General features: G+C 42.5%; 1 protein-coding gene across 1 annotated transcript in view; it reads right to left on the bottom strand.

Annotated features, from left to right (window-relative positions):
• The window catches only part of IFT140 (intraflagellar transport 140), a 205,630-nt gene that overhangs the window by 92,752 nt on the left and 90,005 nt on the right, over positions 1-22,873 (bottom strand). The window contains exons 15-16 of the mRNA XM_073636682.1: positions 6,112-6,236; positions 1,353-1,515 (exon numbers count right to left, since the gene is read on the bottom strand). Coding sequence (XP_073492783.1) covers positions 1,353-1,515; positions 6,112-6,236 — 288 coding nt within the window. The remainder of the gene's footprint in view (positions 1-1,352; positions 1,516-6,111; positions 6,237-22,873) is intronic.

The following is a 22,873-nucleotide window of genomic DNA, read 5'->3' as shown; positions in this document are numbered from 1 at the left end:
CCAATATCCAGTGACAGGAGGATGTAAACATTTTACCTGCTTCATTATTGATAAAACATTTCACTACATTTATATCTTAAATTATTCTTCAGAGAAAATAAATAAGAAATGAATGCTTATAGAATAAAGAATACAATGGGGGGGGGGGCATTTATCCAGCAAATTAGCAACACAATTAGTCACAAATCAGGCTGTGCAACGTTAAGCCCCCGTTCACATTGACCGCGGCTTTGTAATTGTGTGACTTCATCTGAAATCACACGATTTCAAAGCCGCATGGCAGTGCAACTTCGGGTGGGACTTGGAAGACATTTATGCGGCTTCATTCACAGATGTTTATGCAAGTCGCAACCGAAATCACCAAAAGTAGTGCAGGAACTACTTTTTCAAATCGCTGCAGCACCGCAAAGTTGGCACCGATTTAAACAGAGCATTTACTGGCAATAGGCTGTAACTTGTCATGCGATTTTACCTGTAAAATCGCATGACAAGTCGATCCAATGTGAAGGAGGGGGGGCTAAAGAATGTACACACGAATGTGTACCGAATACTCAGCGCTCCTTTAGCAAGCAGCGTCCATGATGAAAGAAAGACAGCCCAAAGTGAAATAGAGTGAGGGTGAGAAAAGTCCAAAGAACTTCCACAGCTCCTTCAAGGACCAGGTATGGATCTCCATGCACAGACAAGAAAAACACAGACAGGATGCTGGAGTTAGTCAAACTGTATAGCAAACCATTTAATTAAAATAGCACACTTACATCTGGAGTTCCGGACAAACAGCATGCGGAAGCCCAATATAATTTCACAGACTTAGATAAGCTTGCTTGAGAAAGGGGGTGGTGGCCCAGAAACTCACCCCGCCCTAGATAGACACCATAGGTCTGATCTGACAGCTGCCTTTACCCGCCCACCCCTGACATTACTGCTGGGCTCTGACTGCTGGCGTTCGCTCTCCTTGTGGCCGTACATGCCGCCACTTAGCTAGCCAGAGTAGTGACTGGGTCCATTGTTTTACTAGTTTTCCATCTGCTGCATGTCCTGCTGTCATTCTACTTCACATCCTCTGCCTGCAACAGATTGCAACAGGATCACTAAGCAATTAATTACCTTTTGCTATGGAGTTGCTCCCTTGCTAGCTGAACTGGTGAGATGTTGTTCCCTCTCTGTTGACTTGCTAACTGTGATTGAGCAGTGTTCTAGCCAGCAAAGGAGCGATACCATCAAGATAAGTGAAAGCCTCTCATTGGTGATTTTGCTACCGGCAACATGTCACTAGCAGCAGAATGACCAATGTGACATTTCCTAAGGGTGACCATAAACAAACAGGCAGAAAATGTTTGTACACACTGTACCTTTCCATGAAGGACCTCTACAAGCTGGTTGTGTTTCGGTGATGGGTGCAGGGAGTTTGGGATAGCCAACATTGCCTCACAAACCAGGAGCCGTGGCTCACTCTGGTCCCAGAAGTGATTGATTGGGATCCGATCGAAAAGCTTGGAGTTCTCTGGGAGATTCCTATTGGTACAAAAACACTGATGTAAAACTTGAAACAACATTTAAAGAAGGTTTACAGTTATTTTTCGATAGAGTGGAGAAGAGTTAGAACCTTTTTACTGCTGTCTCTGTCCCAGACTGGGAGATTTTCTCATTCCCTGTCTTGGTGACATCTGTTAATTGTGGGATTTTCCCCATGTCATCAGGGCAAGAAGAGAGAGTTAATCTCCTTTGTGAGACACACATACAGTGGGTATAGAAAATAATCCCCCCCACACTTTAAAATAATCATATTTTGTTGCTTTGCAGCCTAAAATGAAGACAGACACAGTTTTTGTTTTATCCAGCTGTATTTACTCAGTGCAACTTATAACATCCAAATGAAAGATATAACACTAACATGTCGGAAAAAAAAAATCAAAAACATTGAGTTGGAAAAAGGATCACCGCCTTGTATTAGTATTTTGTTGAACCACCTTTTGCTTTAATTACAGCCTTTAGTCTGTTGGGATTTGTCTCTACTAACACCAACTTTGCACATCTAGACTTTGCAATATTTGCCCACTCTTTGCAGAACTGCTCAAGTTCAGTTAAATTTGATGGTGACCATTTGTGGACTGCGGACTTCAAGTCATTCCATAGATTTTCACTAAGCCATGCAAGGACATTCACCTTTTTCTCCTTCATCCGCTGAGTGGTAATTTTTCCTGTGTGCTTTGGGTCATTGTCATGTTGGAAGGTAAAACCGCTTCCCATTGACAACGTTCTGGCAGAGGGCAGCAGATTTTCCTCAAGAATTTGATAGTATTTTGCCCCATCTATTTTTCGTCTATCCTGACAAGTGCTCCAGTCCCTACTGCAGAGAAACACCCCCATAACAGGATATTACCACCTCCATGCTTTACTGTAGGAATGGTGTTATTTGGATGATGAGCTGTATTGGATTTCCACCAGACATATCGTATAACATCCAAATAAAAGATAGAACACCAACATGTCAGAAGGTTTTTTAAAAAATTCAAAAACAGAATCATTGAGTTGGAAAAAGGATCATCCCCCTCAGTGGCGGCCCGTCCATTAGGTGCGCCCGGGTGCCACCCCCTCTGTGTAGAATAGATAGATTCATGCATAGCATGAACCTATCCATTGCCGCTGTAGCCACCCCCAATTCAGGCGTCCGGCCACTTTTTGGATTGCGGGGCGTCCTGAATTCCAGTGGCGTTTTTTTTTAAGTACCTACTTAGAGCCATAGGCTCTAATAGGCTTAAAAATAGGTAGACTTGAAACGCAGAGCATTGCGCTCGCAGTCCACCCAGGTGTGTTAGAAAATCAAATGAATTTTCACTTTTCTAACACTGAACCAGCCTCTCAGCCAATCAGGAGGTGCAGGTCTAACACCCGTCACCTGATTAGCTGAAGACACAGGCGCACCGATTGGACGCCTAGCAGGAAGGAAGAAGAGACAAATGGAGGGCACAGGATCCGCCGCCTGACCCACTGTTCATCCCACAGCTCGCCGCCGTCACCCGCTGCCTGTTCCCCTACCAAGATGGGGTAAGTGCCAGGTAGTCAGCGAGCAGGCGGGGGGAGGAGGGGTCACAGTGGTTGCATTTGATGGGGCACAAGTGGCTGCATTTTATGGGGCACAAGTGGCTGCATTTGATGGGGCACAAGTGGCTGCATTTGATGGGGCATAAGCGGCTGCATTTGATGGGGTACAAGTGGCTGCATATGATGAGGCACAAGTGGCTGCATATGATGGGCACAGTAGCTACATTTGACAGGCACAGTGGCTGCATTTAATGGGGCACAAGTGGCTGTATTTGAAGGGCACAGTGGGGGCCTTTGACGGGCACAGTGGCTGCATTTGACGGGCACAGTGGCTGCATTTGACAGGCACAGTGGCTGCATTTGACGGGCACAGTGGCTGCATTTGACGGGCACATTGGCGGCATTTGACGGGCAAAGTGGCGGCATTTGACGGGCAAAGTGGTGACATTTGACGGGCAAAGTGGCGACATTTGATGGGCAAAGTGGTGACATTTGAGGGGCACAGTGGCGGCATTTGACGGGCACAGTGGAGGCATTTGACGGGCACAGTGGCTGCATTTGATGGGTACAGTGGCTGCATTTGACGGGCACAGTGGCTGCATTTGACGGGCACAGTGGCTGCATTTGATGGGGACAGTGGTGGCATTTGATGGGCACAGAAGCTGCATTTGATGGGCACAGTGGCTGCAATTGACGGACAAAGTGTCTGCATTTGATGGGGCACAAGTGGCGGTATTTGAAGGGCACAGTGGCGGCATTTGACGGGCACAGTGGCGGCATTTGACGGGCACAGTGGCGGCATTTGACGGGCACAGTAGCGGCATTTGAAGGGAACAGTAGCGGCATTTGATGGGGACAGTGGCTGCATCTGATGGGTTTTTTCAGTATTTTTCAGAATTTTTTAGTTTGTTTGTGCCCCCCCCCCAAATTTTTTGCACCAATCGCCACTGATCCCCCTCCTAAAAATTACTTGTAAACTTAATCAGGTGTTGATAATGACCTTCTTAATGGCACACAAAGCCATTTGACTTTGAACTGATCAGCTGTGGTCATTTTTAATAGCTCAGCATTTAAAGAGCTTTCTTGGAGCATTTCAGTCCCTGGTAGTAGAGCTGAAGCAAACAATCAACTATGGGTGGCAAGGCACTGTCACTGGGATCTCCGAGATAAAGTTGTGGACAGGCAGAGATCAAGTCAGTCAAGTCAGGAGATGGATACAAAAAACGTCAAAGGCTTTATCAATGCCTAGAAGCACAGTTAAGTGTATTAAGGAGTGAAAGGTATTTGGTACAACACAGACTCTCCCTGGATCAGGACGTCGTTTCAAACTGGATAAAAGATCCAGGAGGAAGCTGGTCAGAGAGCCTACCAAGAGGCCTACAGCACCTCTGAAGCAGTTGCAGGAATCTATGACAAAGAGTGGTCATTGTGTGAATGTGACAACAATATCACAAATTCTCCACAAATGTGGGTTGTATGGGAGGGTTGCAAGAAAAAAGCCACTCCTCAAGAAGGCCACATGCAGTCATGACTGAGCTTTGCCAAAATGCACTTTAAAGATTCTGAGGCCACATGGAAAAAGTGGTCAGATGAGACTAAAATTGAATTATTTGGCCTCAACACCAAATGATATGTCTGGCGGAAATCCAATACAGCTCCCCATCCAAATAACACCATTTGTACACTTCTTACATGGAGGCAGTTATATCTTGTTATGGGGGTGTTTCTCTGCAGCAGGGACTGGAGCACTTGTCAGGATAGAAGGAAAAATGGATGGGGCAAAATACCATCAATTTCCTGAGGAAAATCTGCTGCCCTCTGAAAGTTGTCAATGGGAAGAAGATTTACCTTCCAACATGACAATGACCCAAAGCACACAGCAAAAATTACCACACAGTGGATGAAGGAGAAAAGGGTTATTGTCCTTGTATGGTCTAGTCAGAGCCCAGACTTAAACCCCATTGAAAATCTGTAGAATGACTTGAAGACTGCAGTTCACAAATGGTCATCATCAAATTGAATTGAACTTGAACAGTTCTGCAAAGAAGAGTGCAAATATTGCAAAGTCTAGATGCACAAAGTTAGTAGAGACAAATCCCAACAGACTAAAGGCTGTAATAAAAGCAAAAGATGGTCCAACAAAATACTGGCACAAAGCGGTGATCCTTTTTCCAACTTAATGATTCTGTTTTTGATTTTTTTTTCTGATATGTTGGTGTTATATCTTTCACTTGGATGTTATAAATTGCAGTAAATACAGCTGAATAAAACAAAAACTGTGTCTGTCTTCATTTCAGGCTGCAAAGCAACAAAATGTGATTATTTTAAAGGGGGCGATTCTTTTCTGTACCCATGATAGAGATATATATATATATATATATATATATATATATATATATATATATATATATATATAACCTACTGAGAATATATATAGCTGCCCCAGTAAAATATAATCCCCATTCTAGTCCAATAATCCCACCTAAAGGACATTGCAAGTGGCGTCTGGCAAGTCCCCTTTAGCCCTAAAATGTCTGATAACATAAAATAACCTTCTGCTCTTCACACTATACCAAAAATATAAAACAACAGTGCCTAATGGATTGTGGTTAAATAAAAAAATGGTCTTGGTAGTGTTTTCACATACATTTTTTCTCAGAATAGCTTTGACAATTTTTTTAAGGCGCATCAAAAAAAAAAAAAAAAAAAAAGAACGGATTCCTCCATCCACAATTGCAAGATGGGTAGCGAAATCCTCCCCGCTGTGCTACTGTATTCTGACAGCGGGATTCTTCACTGTCCGAATACACCGATCAGCACTGCAGCTGATTGGCTGCAACCGGCTGATCAAGAAAATGTTTCCAGCAGTCCCATTCGATAGTTGATTGTTAGATCAGCTTCTGTGGAGCAGGAACGGACATAGATGAATCAAAATTCAGCCAGTACCTGCTGAACCAGCCAAATTTCGATCCATCTACATATTACAAATACATAAGAGGCATTCAATCTACTGCGATGTGGGGCAAAAAAACGATGCATTTATCCAAAGCACAAAACAGTTCTTACGAGTCTGGATTGGATGGTGTTGGTGAATCTCCTTGGTCTGCTTGTCCATTCCAAAAGTCAAAGAAAGTCACGGTGTCCAGTTCAACATCATAGAAGTACATTTTGGAGTCCAAGTTGCCTTCCACCTAAAAAAATGAAGATATCAGTAGCTGATTTAGTATCAAGGAAAAGTGGACTTTGATTTTGATTGGAAAAAAAAAAAATTCAAATGCTTTATGTGTGCGTATACATTTTTATGTAGATATATACCTGTTTAAAAACTTTATTAATTAAACATTTAATATTTTTAAAATAATATTAAAAACTATTTTACCCATGCCCGCTGTTTTGATGCACCTAGAATGTTTGAATCAGATTTGCTGGACTTTGAGAGCTCGTTTAGACTTGCAATGGAGGGGGGGGGGGGGGGCAGTAAAACCCTGTGGCTCAGCTGAGTTTTTACTGCCCCTCAACCGTTCCCCAGCAGAGAACGTACACATGCCAGGGCTGCAATGCTTTGCTTCGTGGCTGTGGCAGGAAATGTCCTCCGGTCGCGCTAGGCGGGCAGTACCTATTTAAGGGGTTAAAGCAGGCGGCGAGGAGGCAATACAACACCGCTGCCTGTTAAAAACTCTCTGGAAAGCAATCTGAACGTAAATCACTCTTTAGAGACAAAGCAGGTATAAACGAGTCCTGAGTCATAAACAGTACATAGCTTATATTCAGCGACAAGTATTGAAAAGAATAATATATTCCAATGTTTACACAATATTTTTCCATAGATTAGTGGTGGTCAACTTGAAAATTATAGGAGGAACTCAAGCATGGTCCCCAACACTTTCAGAGGGCCACACAATAGCAGCACATTTTCGAACCTCAAAGCCACAAACTTTTGCTCTGCTGCATTTTATGCAGCGTATCGCAATGCACACTGCAATAGTTGGACTGCAGTAACTCCCAGCATTGGTGTCAGTAAATGCAATAATGACCCCCCAGCATTGGTGTCCATGATCACAATAATAACCCCTATCATTGGTGTCAGTGGATGCAATAATAACCCCCAACATTGGGGTCAGTGGATGAAATAATAACCCCCAACATTGGGGTCAGTGGATGAAATAATAACCCCCAACATTGGGGTCAGTGGATGAAATAATAACCCCCAACATTGGGGTCAGTGGAGCCAATAATGACCCCTAGCATTAGTGTCAATGGATGCAATAAAAACCCCCAACATTGGTGTCAGTGGACACAATAATGAGCCCTAGCATCAGTGTCAGTGGATGCAATGATAACCACCAGTGGCAGTGAAAATTAACCCCATACCCCCAGCATTGGTGGTCACTGGCAGTGAAAGTTAACAGAGTTCCAGCGCCTGACACCCCGCTGCCACTCAGCTATCTATATGGTATCTAATAGACCACGGGTAACACGCAGAGGACCAGCAGGCCACATCTTGGGCGCCGGGGCCATAGATGGTTAAGCTTCAACATAACTGTATAACAAAATGAAGCAAAAAAAACATTATTTTGTGGTTAAAATTGTTTCTTCCATCTACAGAGCTAAGGTTTATACATGATGGGATTTTGTGTAGATTTCATCCCCTTTCTCATAAGAGAAAAAAAAAAAAGAATCTAGAGAAAAGGAATATAAGAAAATGTCAATAGAGGAAGAGAAAAGAGGAGAGGGGGTTAGAGGATAGTGGGAGATAGGGGGTGTCTGACTCAAATAAGCACCCCAAAAGGCCACGATATATGCCTTTTATTAATGATCTCAAATCTGTAATTCTCTATTTAAAACACATTGTGACATTGTATGGTCAAGGCTATATATATGAAAAAAAAAAGGACCATTGACATCATTCAGTGTTGTCAAAGAAGCTTACAATTGAATGTCTAAAAAACAGACATATAAGCACACATAATCGGGCCAATTTGAGGCCAGGTAAGCTACCAGTATGTTTTTGGTTTGATGGCTTGTACTGGATAACCAGGAGGCAACATATACATTTGATACTGATAGTATTCTTCATGAGAATCTAACTCAGTAGCCCAAAGCTGAACGATTTAGCTTCCCTCCTAGTTACATTCTTCGAAGTCATCCACAATACCTAATAACATTTAAAGAAAAATGGGAAGGGTCCTATATACCATTCTATAGATTCTCCTATGTACTGCTATTGTCAACTATATTAAGATAAAAAATGTTGTTATAAAAAGTGAGTAGGTCACCTGGGCACAACAAAGTTAAAAAGTAAGAACAGAACATATAAAAGGGAGAATTCGGAAACGTATTCAAGTGCAAAGTAACTGCAGAACATGAGAATTTCCCCCTCTAGTGGTCATACATGGTGCTACATCAGCAATGTATAGTGCCTTGAAAAAAGTATTCATACCCCCCTGAAATTGAACACATTTTGTCATGTTACAACCAAAAACATAAATGTATTTTATTGGGATTTTATGTGAAAGACCAACACAAAGTGACACATAATTGTGAAGTGGGAGGAAAATGATAAATGGTTTTAATTTTTTTTTACAAATAATAATCTGAAAAGTGTAGTATGCATTTGTATTCAGCTCCCTTTACTCTGAAACCCCTAACTCAAATATAGTGGAACCAACTGCCTTCAGAAGTCACCTAATTAGTAAATAGAGTCCACCTGTGTGTAATTTAATCTCAGTATAAATAAAGGTGTTCTGTGAAGCCCTCAGAGGTTTGTTAGAGAACCTTAGTGAACAAACAGCATCATGGAACACACCAGACAAGTCAGGGATATAAGACAATCACACAGTACAGTATATCAGCTCTGTCCAACATTGATCTGATCATCCAAACTTTCTCAATTTTTAACAGCGTGCTCATATGGAAAGCTTGCAACTGCTATATAACATAATGAGAGAGACATCTGGTGGCAATACAGCTGCATTGAAGGCAAAATCAATTGGCCACACACACACACACACACGCACATCTGATCTTTTAAGGCAACAAATGTTTCAACTAAAGAATTGTATCTTTCAGAATTGCACCAAATGGTAATCCAATTAATAAATGATCACCTTTCCCAAAAAAGAAATGATCAGACTGCTGGAAAATCCAATGAAACCTGACCAATAAAATCTTTTCTTTGTTCTTCTGTATGATTTTTTTTTCCATTGAGAGAATAAGATGATCCAATCTATGATCAGGTAATTGTATATCATTATGTATGGCCAGAATAACAGTGATTTTTGAGTTACAACATTCTGATCAAGGCAGCCACCCCAAGCATTGGCACAAGTGGCAATCCTACGGAAATCTTATGCAAAGGCAGGCACATGGCTATAACTATTAATATGACCAAAAGTGGGATCTAATTATTAGGGAGCCTGAAGGGAGAACTGTCACAGACAGCCTGTAGTGTCCTACAACAACAAATCAAATTCAAACTTCTAATCATATAGCAGCTGCAAGCATCATCCATGTGCACATATCAAAACCTTTCTACAGCTCACACTATGGTAATAGAAACCGACCCATCTGATGACTGACTAGATTGAAAAAATGGCTGTTGAGTTTATGCTTGCTTAACCACTTGACCACTGGGCACTTAAAAGCCCTTAATAACCAGACCAATTTTCAGCTTTTGGTGCTCTCACATTTTGAATGACAATTACTCAGTCATGCAACACTGTATCTATATGAAATTTTTGTCCTTTTTTTCACACAAATAGAGCTTTCTTTTGGTGGTATTTAATCGCCGCTGGGTTCTTTATTTTTTGCGCTATAAAAGAAAAAAGACCGAAAAATCTGTAAAAAAAATGCATTTTTCTTAATTTCTGTTATAAAATTTTGCAAATTAGTAATTTTTCTTCATATATTTTGGCCAAAATTTATACCGCTACATATCTTTGGTAAAAATAACCCAAATCGGTGGATATTATTTGGTCTTTGAGAAAGTTATAGAGTCCAAAAGCTATGGTGCCAATATCTGAAAATTGGTCACACCTGAAGTACTGACGGCCTCTCATTTCTTGAGACTTTTTTTTTTTTCACAAAATTGTCATATTAGCAGGTTATTTCTCACACACCGCATATGCATACCACAAATTACACCCCAAAACACATTCTGCTATTACTCCCGAGTACGGCGATACCACAGGTGTGAGACTTTTACACAGCCTGGCCACATACAGAGGCCCAATATGCAGGGAGCACCTTCAGGCGTTCTGGAGCACCCAGGCCAATTCTGACATTTCTCTCCTACATGTAAAAATCATCATTTATTAGCTAGAAAATTACATAGAACCCCGAAACATTATATATGTTTTTTTAGCAAAGACCCTAGAGAATACAATGGTGGTCATTGCAACTTTTTATCTCGCACGGTATTTGCGCAGCAATTTTTTTAACGTGTTTTTTTGCTTTAAAAAAAACCAAAACAGTAAATTTAGCCCAATGTTTTTGCATAATGTGAAAGATGAAGTTACGCAGAGTAAATAGATACCCAACATGTCACCTTTCAAAATTGCACGCGCTTGTGGAATGGCGCCAAACTTCGCTACTCAAAAATCCATATAGGCGACACTTTAAAATTTTTTACTGGTTACATGTTTTGAGTTACAGAGGAGGTCTAGGGCCAAAATTATTGCTCTCGCTCTACCAAACGCAGCGATACCTCACATATGTGATTTGAACGCCGTTTTCATATGTGGGCGGGACTTACGTATGCGTTCGCTTCTGCATGCGAGCACACAGGGACAGGGGCGCTTTAAAATTTTTTTTTTTCTATTGTTTATTTTACTTTATTTTAGTTTGATGCTTTTTTCCCCCAAAAAAAATTTTTTGACCACTTTTATTCCTATTACAAGGAATGTAAACATCCCTTGTAATAGGAATATGGCATGACAGGTCCTCTTTACAGTGAGATATGGGGTCAATAAGACCCCACATCTCACCTCTAGGCTGGGAAGCCTGAAATAAAAAAAAAAAAAGATCCTGGCTTCGATCGTAGCGGTGAGTCGGTAGAAGCACCCGAGGGCGGCGGGAGGGGGTGACATCCCCTCTCGCCTCCCGTAAGAATGATCAAGCAGTGGAACGGCCACTATGATCGTTCCTATGGTGTAGGGAATCGCCGGCTGAAAAAGCTGATATCTGAATGATGCCTGTAGCTGCAGGCATCATTCAGATATCCCAGCACAAAGTCAAGGACGTTGTATGACAGCCGGCGGGCGGGAAGTGGTTAAAACGCATTTTTTTTTTTTTAACACAAAGTTGTCCATTTATACAATATTTCTAACACATAGCATGTACATACCAAAAATGACACCCCAAAATAGATTCTCCTACTCCTCCTGAGTACGGCGATACCACATGTGTGAGACTTCCACAGCCCGGCCACATACAGAGGCCGAGTACAGCCGAGTATGGCTGAGCATGGCTGGGTATGGCTGAGTATGGCTCAGCATGGCAGGGTATGGCTGGGTATGGCTGGGTATGGCTGAGTATTGCAGGGTATGGCTGAGTATTGCAGGGTATGGCGGGGTATTGCAGAGTATGGCTGAGCATGACTGGGTATGGCTGAGTATGGCAGGGTATTGCAGGGTATCACCGAGTATGACCGGGAATGGCTGGGTATCACCGAGTATTGCAGAGTATGGCTGGGTATGGAAGAGCATTGCGGGGTATTGCAGAGTACTGCGGGGTATTGCAGAGTATTGCAGGGTATTGCAGAGTACTGCAGGGTATTGCAGGGTATTGCGGGGTATTGCAGAGTATTGCACAGTATTGCGGGGTATTGCAGAGTACTGCGGGGTATTGCAGAGTACTGCGGGGTATTGCAGAGTATTGCGGGGTATTGCAGTGTACTGCGGGGTATTGCAGAGTATTGGGGGGTATTGCAGAGTATTGGGGGGTATTGTAGAGTACTGCGGGGTATTGCAGAGTATTGCGGGGTATTGCAGAGTATTGCGGGGTATTGCAGTGTACTGCGGGGTATAGCAGAGTATTGCGGGGTATTGCAGAATATTGCAGTATATTGCAGAGTATTGCGGGGTATTGCAGTGTACTGCGGGGTATAGCAGAGTATTGCGGGGTATTGCAGAGTATTGTGGGGGTATTGCAGAGTATTGTGAGAGTATTGCAGAGTATTGCACAGCATTGCAGGGCATTGCAGAGTAGTGAGGGATGGCTGAGCATGGATAGATGGATGGATGGATGTCACTGTGCAGCGCTGTGGGCACTACACATCCAGCCCACAGCGCTGCAGCCATTAATCCACCCCCCTCTCTGCTCACAGTGTACCGATCGGTACACAGGAGGGGAGGAGAGGAACCGGCGTCATCAGTTGATGCCTGTTTGTTCACATGTGATCGCTCCGTCATTTGACGGAGCGATCACATGGTAAACGGCCGCGATCAGCGGCCATTTATCGGGATCTGTGATGCACCGGGTCCTCTGGACCCGGCGGTCACGGATGTGTTCGGGTGCGCGCCCCAGGGGGCGCGCGAGAGGGGAATTCTGGGAGGACGTCATATGACGTCCTCCCAGAGTTAAGCAACCGCCCTGCAGCCGTCATTCGGCTATGGGCCGGTTGTTAAGTGGTTAAAATTGGAGTAAACTCCCATGTCTGACTTTTACCTATAGGTAAGCCTATAATAGGCTCACCTATAGATACGGTAAATATGTCCTAAACGTGCGCCATTTAGGATATATTTACTGTACATGCAGCAAGTGACATCACTGGCTCATGCGCATTGAAAGAACGGCCACCCGGGCCGTTCCTCCAAAGTCCTGTGCCATAAGTGGCGGCTCCTGCGCGCATGCGTGGGAGTGAGGTCATCGCGGTTCCGGCCACTTATACAGTCGGAGTTTGCAAACCCAGAAGGAAGACCAGGTAAAGATGGAAGCCCTCTGAGCAGTGACAGCGTGGCGCTGGAGGGCTTCGTTTTCAGGTAAGTTTTGGATCTGTGTTTTTGTCCATCTGTACTTTTTAAGCGCCGTCCAATCAACCTTGCTGCATTTGGCAGAATCTGGGCTGATAGTACATCTCTAAACACTGCAGAATTCATCTGGCTGCTTCTGTCTTCTGTCACATCATCAATAAACACCAATGACCCAGTGTCACTGGAGCCATGAATGCCCATGCCATCACACTGCCTCCACCATGTTTTACAGATGAAGTTGTGTGCTTTGGATCATGAGTTGTTCCAAGCCTTCTCCACACTTTTTTCTTCCCGTCATTCTGGTACAGATTAATCTTAGTTTCATCCGTTCAAAGAATGCGTTTCCAGAACTGGTCTGGCTTTTTTTAGATGTTTTTTGGCAAAGTCTAATCTGGCTTTTCTATTCTTCAGGCTTATGAAGGGTTTGCACCTTGTGGTGATCCCTCTGTATTTGCTCTTGAAGTCTTCTCTTGATTGTAGACTTTGACAATGATACCTCCTGGAGAGTGTCCTTCACTTGTCTGGATGTTATGAATGAGTTTTTCTTTACCATAGAGAGGATCCTCCACCAATGTTGTCTTCCATTGATATCCAGGCTGAGCTCACCAGTGCATTCTTGTTTCCTCAGAATGTACCAAACTGTTGATTTTGCCCTTCCTAATGTTGCTGCTATCTCTCTAATGGATTTGTTTAGTTTTTGAAGCCTTACAATGACCTGTTTCACTTGCATGGACAGCTCCTTTGAATGCATGATGTATGTTCATAGCAATAGATTCCAAATGCAAATACCACACTAATGCCCTGTACACACGTTCGGACATTGATCGGACATTCCGACAACAAAATCCATGGATTTTTTCCAACGGATGTTGGCTCAAACTTGTCTTGCATACACACGGTCACACAAAGTTGTCAGAAAATCCGATCGTTCTGAACGTGGTGACGTAAAACACATATGTCGGGACTATAAACGGGGCAGTAGCCAATAGCTTTCATCACTTAATTTATTCTGAGCATGCGTGGCACTTTGTGCGTCGGATTTGTGTACACACGATCGGAATTTCCGACAACGGATTTTGTTGTCGGAAAATTTTATAGCCTGCTCTCAAACTTTGTGTGTCGGAAATTCTGATGGAAAATGTGTTATGGAGCCCACACACGGTCGGAATTTCCGACAACAAGGTCCTATCACACATTTTCCGTCAGAAAACCTGACTGTGTGTACAGGGCATTAGAGTCAACTCTAGACCTTTTACCTGCTTATTTATGAAGAAATAACAAAGGAGTAGCCCACACCTGGCCATGAAACAGCGTTTGATTCAATTACTTTTGGCCCCTTTGAAAAGGGGGGGTGGCCATTCCTAAGACATACCCTCAAATTAAACCTGAGGGTGTGCACTTTCAGCCCATATCCATTATAAAACTATAGCTTGAATATGTTTTGGTAAATATCTGAAAAAAAAAATTGAGCCTGTGTCCAAATGTATATGGACCTAACTGTATGTCTCAGAGAAGCAATAACCGACCTTGCAGATTTCATATGAAACTTTGAAATCAGAAGGTACTTGCTTAGGGATTTTAGGTCCAGGGTAGGAGCGTTAGGTTTTGGTACTGAGAACAGATTTGTATAGAATTCTTTAAACCTGGCCTCCAGAGATGATGGGATGAGTACTCTTGGGTCAAGAGATGGTTTAATTGGCCTGCAAATGTGACTGTCCTCGAGCAGATTTCGCTTGGTTTGAGAAAATAAGTGTGGTATATGGAAAGAGTTTGGAACTCTACTTTGTACCTCTTTAAAACCATCGGCTGAACACACAGGTCTGGGATGTCTGTGACCCAGAGAAAGGCATACTTAAACAAACACCCCCCAACTCTCAGGAGTGAGGGCACCTCTTCATAGGGAAGTGAGCTCTGGGGTAGACTTGGCGGATTTCTGTATTCTATGTCTTTTGCGAAAGGAAGGGCTGAATTTTGTGGTATAGCAGTTGAAGCCTAGGTAGTGTTGAGGTGCTCTGTATTTGAGGAGAAGAACCCCTGAAGAAGGGGATTTTGGAACCTTCCACTGTGGAAGAAAGTCCTTACCTCCTGTGACATCTTTGATAAATTTGTCAAGTGCCTCAACAAGGAGATGTCCTTTTCAAAGGGCATACGTGCTTTAGCTGACCAGGCTTTAAGGCACAAGATTCTGCTCATGTGAGCAGAAATCAGAGACATTCTGGATATTTGCGGCAGGACTTTTCTTAGGGCAGCTACACAAAATGTAAGAAAGAAGGCAATTGCTGTACTTGCTTAGCCAAGATACAGTCCTGGATACAGGATTGTGTTGATTGTTCATTGTCCTAGTCCAATTAGCTGCGGTTTGACAAATAGAAATTGCAGCAATAGCCGGGCCTGACAGACTAAAGTTAGCCTTTATGAATGTCTCAAACTTTCTGTTAGCAGAATCTTTGTATGAAGGAACATCCTCTATAGGTACAGTAAAATGTTTGTTTAAGACTGAAATATCAGTGTCTATTACTGAAACAGACCTCTTTTTTTGTGAACTCTTTTTCCACTGGATAGAGCTGGGCAATGATTCTCGAAGGGGGGGATCATTTCTGGACTGACCCAATCGTCATAAATTGCTCATTCTATTTGTTTTTACGCACAGCAGAAGTGAGCATATTAACATTGGCAAGCAAACTGCATGAAGTCAAGATGTCCGGTGTATAGGAGCATGGTAGTGAAACAAATTAAGGAGCTTCCTCTAACACCTCTTTTAGAGCAAGCATATCAGGATCTGACCACGGTAGAGATGGTGGGGGTAGAAAAGGAACCTGGCGCCTTTTGAAATCTGGACAGTGATGGCTGTACTAAAGTCCTTAGCTGTCTGAGGAATTTTCACAGGTGCATAAAAAACTACCTTAATCAGGTAGGCCATATGTTGTGTGTTTGAGCTATAGCTAGAATTGAATGCAGACAGGTGTTAAAATAGGGTCCTGCTCAGGTGCAAGGGAAGCATCGTCACTCTGAGCAGATTGAGTGTTTTGCAGGCCTTCACCAGAGCAAACCTTCACCTAAACTTTTGATGCGGTTCTTTGTGCCTGGTTTCTGCCATTGCTATTAGTGAGGGTAGTCCCTGTGGGGTACTTACAGAGTAGGGTGTGAATAAATGGGGTAAATGTGTCCGAGAAGGAATATGCACAACCCGAATGTAGAGCTTCCCGTAGAAAAACCCTTCTAAAGTGCTCCAGACACAAGTGATGGTAATGATGTGTGGGAGCTGTGGTGTGATATAACACCTGGCCATTCACCTGTAGTCTGAGTGATTGAATTTTAACGCCAGGTTTGAAAAGTTTACTGTGTGTGAGTGGTGGGCATATTCTTTAAGAGGTCTTCAGGGTCTGGGTTATATATGGGTGAACTACAGTCCTGGACCTCTATTACACCCCAAGACTAACTACACACGTTGCACTAAGTCCCGCGGTGAGCTTCTTGCAAGATTCAGTGCTCGAAGCAACATTACAGACCATCCCTATGCCATGGTGTTCAGGTGCGGCTTCCAAGATTTTACCAAGGTTGTACTGATCCAGATGCACTGCTTCTGTTGCAGTATTAAAAGACAATGAAGATTGATTAAAGAATCTGAAATTACAACAATAAATTAGTTAGGGTAAGAGTGATTTTTCTGTAGGGGGGAAGGATCTATTACCTTAGGACACTAGCAAAAAAAACTGAGGGCTCACAGAGTGGAGTGGGGCTACAGGGAGGGCGCCCAATGGGGCATGTCCTTAAAGGCTTTGTCCAGTCACCTGAAAGTATCAGCCTAGAACCCAGGGTCTATGAATATCAAGCCTGTGTCCTGTACTGTATGATTAAGATAAACCCTTCTTAACAATTGTTTGGCGCTTTCATTACTCCAAAACTCTCCAGCCTTATTTATGGACTGAATGAGGCCCAGCATCATGTAACCACTTCCTTACTACACTAGATGTCATGGTTACACCTCCGATAGAGCTCTGGTCAAAAAGATTTGAATTGCCCGTCTAGAAATACCCACACTGAAAATACTGACACTGTCAACAAACAGGGCCTCTAATTGCAGTGTTACAAGAGTGCACAACGGTACTCCTCCCTCAGCCCAGTGCTGCAAGACAGAATAAGAAGAATGAGGAAAATGTGTGAACCCAACTTCAGTGCAGTTTTTAAGATATGAAGAGTGGAAAATATAACATTGTATGATCTTGAAGGCACATAGGGATGGAAAAAATGGAAAATTAGCTTTTTGTTGGAATCTGGAATTGGGCTTTAACCAGGCCATGTTTCTGGAAATGTGAAACCACAATTACTATATATTTTCCAAAATTAAAGCTGAACTCAGGGTTGTAGAAAAAGTAAACTCTTGCAGTGGGTCCCACTCAGCATTGCAAGGGTTAAATGCTTGCTTTGTCTAGGGGATTATGAATATGGTGAAATACTTACCCGATTCCTCACTCCCCCTTCAGCCAGAGCTCTCCTTTGCCATCTAACACTCTCAGGATGCTGGTAGGCCCTCAAAGTCCTCACATACAATATCAACACAACTGCTCCTGCCATTGTATGTGATGACATCAGAAAGCTAAAACCAGTTGAGCAGCAAAGAGGAGTGGTTTTGGGGGACCAGTTATATCAAGGGGAGGAAACCAGTAGAAGGGAGAAATAAGGTAAGTATTTCACCTTATTCCTATACCCCCAGACAAAACATGCATTTAACCCTTGCAGTGTGAATTGGAACCCACTGCAAGGCATCCTTTTTTTCTAGCCAAGAGTTCAGCTTTAACATACAAATAAAACACAAACATAACATAACTAAACAGCATGTCAAAAAAATGTGCACCTTCTGTTCACCAGGCTGTAAGTACGTGCACCCTCTTTGTATGAGAACTGTAGTTGAGAAACATTATAGCTGACATAGACCAGGCATTCATGATTATAAATCAAGTTGCTAAAACATACTTGTATACAGAGAACATACTCATACACAAACGTTAGCTTGAATTATGTATTGCATAAGCATGTTTCTTTAAATGCTGGAGACCCCCGTGCTATAAGCTGCAGAGATTTATTAAAGGGATTGAAATCTCAGGCAGAGTGGCAAGCTTAAAAGCCTGCACATCTGTTGTTTGTATGTTATAAGGGTCATGATTATGCCAACAAGAGGATTATTGCAATTGTGTAAATGACATGCCATGTGTATATAAATTAGGAAAGTGAGCGAATGTCAATAAAACCAGCATTGAGAGTGAATATTGCAGATTTTAAAATACTGGAGCTAATTTAAAAGTAATCATGGTACACCTTCTGTATTTATTCTGAGTTATGCTACTCAAGTACAATGCAATGCAAAAAGCACAGCCTGTCGATTTATTGAGCACATGAGCTCCTACATACAATATACATACAATATATTAAAATCAGAAACCAGGCTTTTTAAATATTACCATCTGTACCATGTGGCTTTGAGTACAGACATTTTGCTGCAGGATTTTCAGCAGCAGTTGCTAAACTGAATGTCAGTGATAACATTTTCACCGTTGACATACTGTGGCATATGCTGTATTAGTTTTGGTGCAAAATGTTTTAATGGAATACATTTTCTAGGCTCTTGTGTTGCTAATATAGAGCTAATCATTGTGATAAGGTAAAAAAAGTCCCAACTCGCCTTATGTAAGATATACACTCACATGCCACTTTATTAGGTACACCTTGCTAGTCCCGGGTTGGACCCCCTTTTGCCTTCAGAACTGCCTTCATTCTTCATGGCATAGATTCAACAAGGTGTTGGAAACATTCCTCAGAGATTTTGATCCATAGTGACATGATAGCATCACGCAATTGCTGCAGATGTGCTCTATTGGATTGAGATCTGGTGGCCATTGGAGTACAGTGACCTCATTGTCATGTTTAGGAAACCAGTGGTGAGATGATTTGAGCTTTGTGACACGTTGCATTATCCTGCTGGAATTAACCATCTGTCAGAAACCATGAATCAGACCGGGACAGAAGTACAGTTACAGCGGAGTTCCACCCAAAAATGGAACTTCCGCTTTAAGTGCAGGTGACCCCCTGACATGCCACATTTTTTTTGGGGGGGGGGGGCGGATACCCTCTTTTTAGAGGGATCCAGTTCCCACTTCCTCTTGGGGCACCACGGCGCCGGAAGCAAGGTCACCTCTCCCCCCTCCCTCTCAGCAATCATCTGGGACACGTCATAGGTCCCAGATGATTGCCTGGCCAGTCACAGTGACAATGCCAGCGCCGCAGAGAGGGGAGGGGGAGTAGAGGGGCTTCGTTCGCCAGCATCACTGGATTGTGGGACAGGTGAGTGTCCGATTAATAAAAGTCAGCAGCTATACTTTTTGTAGCTGCTGACTTTTATATGGGTGGAACTCCGCTTTAAATCACACTTGTTTAATAATAAAAGTAAATAGAACAAACGTAGTCAAAACATAGCCAAAGTTCGGTAACCGGAACGGATAGTCAGACAAGCCAGAATGTCAGCCAAGCAAGTCTTTAACAGTAACGCAGGAGATAGTCTCTGTAATGTTGACCAAGGCGAAGGCAGAGATCATCTGGGCTTGACGGCTTAAGTAGGCAGGACTGACGAGCAGGATATCATCAACAGGTGAGTCACTGTGGAGAGATAGGAGCTAGTAATTAGCTGACAGTTGAGTGGCCAGCTCAGAGAAGGAAGGGCTGAGCCCAGCCCTGACACCATCAGAAGATGGGTACACTGTGGTCATAAAGGGATGGACATGGTCAGTAACAATACTCAAGTAGGACATGGTGTTTAAACAATGCTCAGTTGGTACTAAGGGGCCAAAAGTGTGCCAAGAAAATATCCCCCACACCATTACACCACCAGCCTGAACCGTTGATACAAGGCAGGATGGATCCATGCTTTCATGTTGTTTATGTCAAATTCTGACCATACCATCTGAATGTCGCAGCTGAAATCGAGACTCATCAGACCAGGCAAAGTTTTTTCCACTCTTCTATTGTCCAATTTTGATGAGCCTGTACGAATTGTAGCCTGTTTCCTGTTCTTTGCTGACAGGAGTTGCACCAGGTGTGGTCTTCTGCTGCTGTAGCCCATCTCTTTCAAGACCAGCCTGTCTGGCACCAACAACCATGCCACGTTCAACGTCACTTGAATCCCCTTTCTTCCCCATTCTGATGCTTGGTTTGAACTTCAACAAGTCGTCTTCACCATGTCTAGATGCCTAAATGCATTGTGTTGCTGTCATGTGATTGGCTGATTAGCAATTTGTGTTGCCAAACAATTGGACAGGTGTACCTAATAAAAAGTGGCTGGTGAATGTAAGATTACCACTGTTCCCCAGCCATCTCAATCCCAACCACCGTTCTGTAGATATCCCAGTATGTCCTAATATAGAGAAGTACATGACATGCCGCCTTCTCTCCAAAGCCTGCTACACACTGCTAGCTTTTTTTCATTCAACATAGTGGGCTGAATGAAATAAAGCTGCCAGATGGGCAAACAACAAAAGTGATGTTGGTGCGGCGATCTCCTCCGCTGTGCCTTTTATTTTGACAGGTGGAGCCCATGCCAGAACACACTGACCATTGGCTGTGAGCGCTGATCAGATGCTGGTTTTTGAAATGTCCCTCCAACAAAAGGCAGTTGTTAGAGAGGGCATGCTTTTGACTGCACAATTGTCAACAACTGACGTCACTTAGGGGTAAGCCTCTCAGTATCCCAGCCAGCACGGCTGGTAAAGAATGTACTGCAATGCAATCTGCATTGCAGTACATTCAGTGGAGCACAGGGGAGACATGAAGGGTCTTTTAAGCCCTGGATGTCTCGAAGAGAACCTGTCACCACAAAATCACCACCTAGAGGACTTTTTGTCCCCTATGTGATGGAAAAAAAACGTTAAGTATAAAAAAAAATTTTTTTAATAGTAAAAAATTAAAGTTACACGCAAGCACATAAAATATGAACCCCCCCCCCCAAAAATTTTTTAAGTCCCCAACATATATGCACGTATGAAAGTAAACACACGCGTCAGGGATGCCTATGCATGAAAACGTTGATTGTGATACACGTTACATATCGCCGCACACGCCGGTGTGAGAGCAATATTTCTAGCACCAAACCGCCTCCGTATTGCTAAACTGATGACCTATAGGGGGCTTTTAAAGTTTTGCCTATGGAAAATTCAGGGTTTAACATGTTGGGTATCTATTTACTCTGTACTACCTTGTCTTTTAGATTTTACCCAAAAAATGTAGTAATTTGTGTGCTCTTAAATTAACTTAAGTGTATTTTTTTACTGAAATGTTGTGTTTCCTATACCTTTGCAGTAACACTGTGTGACATAAAAAATTAGCACTACCACTATTTTATTCTCTAGGGTGTCTTTCAGAAAATATATGTTTTGGGGGTTTTATGTAATCTTAAAATGATTTCTTAAGCATGTGTGCAAAAGCAAAAAACACTCTGGCTGCGAATGGGTTAAAGCACGGGGGGTTGGGTACAAAAAATGTATTGCCCTAATTCACCTTTGTAGTTATATGTATTGCAGAAAAAAACATTTGTTTTTAAATCACAATATGAGGTAGTGAAATGACATCCAACTTTTCAATACTTTCTATGGAGAGCAGCGAATTGGCAATCTGCCATTCATCTAATGTATGCAACAACAACATATGTTTGTAAGCAAGTAGAAACAGATAGAAACTGGACTTCAAAGTGTCTGTTGTGATCTTTGAGGATGAATTATTAGAACAAGAAAAAATACATATACTGCGCTGTCCCTTTAAATCAACAGAAGCAGCCAGCACAGCAGAGGATCAATTTTGCAAAGTGTAATATAAAGTGAAAAAGTGCAGCGCTAAAAATTAAAAATCTCAGATTCCTACTGAGAATGGTGTTGAATATACACATACATTAACTGTGCAAAACCAATGAATCATGTGAAATATAAAACAGTGCTGAACTATAATATATTAGTGAAAATAAATCAACAGGGAATAATAATTCACTATATTAAAAATGTCCTTGATGACAAGAAGGATATCAGTCGCAGTCTTGTTATTATTGTCCAAAAAGTTAATAATGGTGATCCAGAAAGTGAAATAATATGTGCTATCTGATAACGTGACTTTGGTGAAGAAAATTTATAGAAGATCCGCCACCATATATTCTTAAAAGCTTACCTGGAAGGATTAAACCCAGATGGGTATACACCCACTGAGTCAATTAGGCTTGAATGGTAATGGACCTGGGAGGCAGCTGTCTCAAAAGACACGAATTCCAGGGAACAAGTAAAAAAACTTCCGATGATGTTTAAGTTTTAACAAACCTAAACGGATACAGATCAATATTGCAAAAGGAAGAAGAAAACAGGAGGGCACATAGCGTGATTCCGTAAAATAACTCACAGCTTATTTATTAAATGAAAAAATAACACTCACATTTATGATGATATAAAAGCGCTTAGAATAAAAAATGGCAGTAACAGTTGCATCAGCAATCCTTCCCGATGCGTTTCGTCCTATGGGACATCATCTGGGGTACTGATCCACTGTATATACTGCCTATATATAGTAAAAGAAGTCCCCACATTGAGCCATGGCTCCAATAAAACGCTACCATCCAATTACACAGACTTCCGAATAAGCAAGATGGCGTCAACAGCGTGCGGTTCAAGCCTCGTTCTGAGCGAGGGTCGGAAACCGGAAGTGTGCGGCTGAAACGCATATCACTTGACAGATGTCACCCAATTGCACTAACTTCCGCATAAGTATAATGGCGTGATACACGTGTGGCTCAAGCCTCATTATAGACAAGAGCCAAAAGCCAGAAGTTCGTA

The sequence above is a fragment of the Aquarana catesbeiana genome, linkage group LG06 (genome assembly GCF_042186555.1).
Source record: "Aquarana catesbeiana isolate 2022-GZ linkage group LG06, ASM4218655v1, whole genome shotgun sequence".
In the NCBI taxonomy this organism is placed as follows: domain Eukaryota; kingdom Metazoa; phylum Chordata; class Amphibia; order Anura; family Ranidae; genus Aquarana; species Aquarana catesbeiana.
This window is presented reverse-complemented; position numbering and strand designations above follow the sequence as displayed.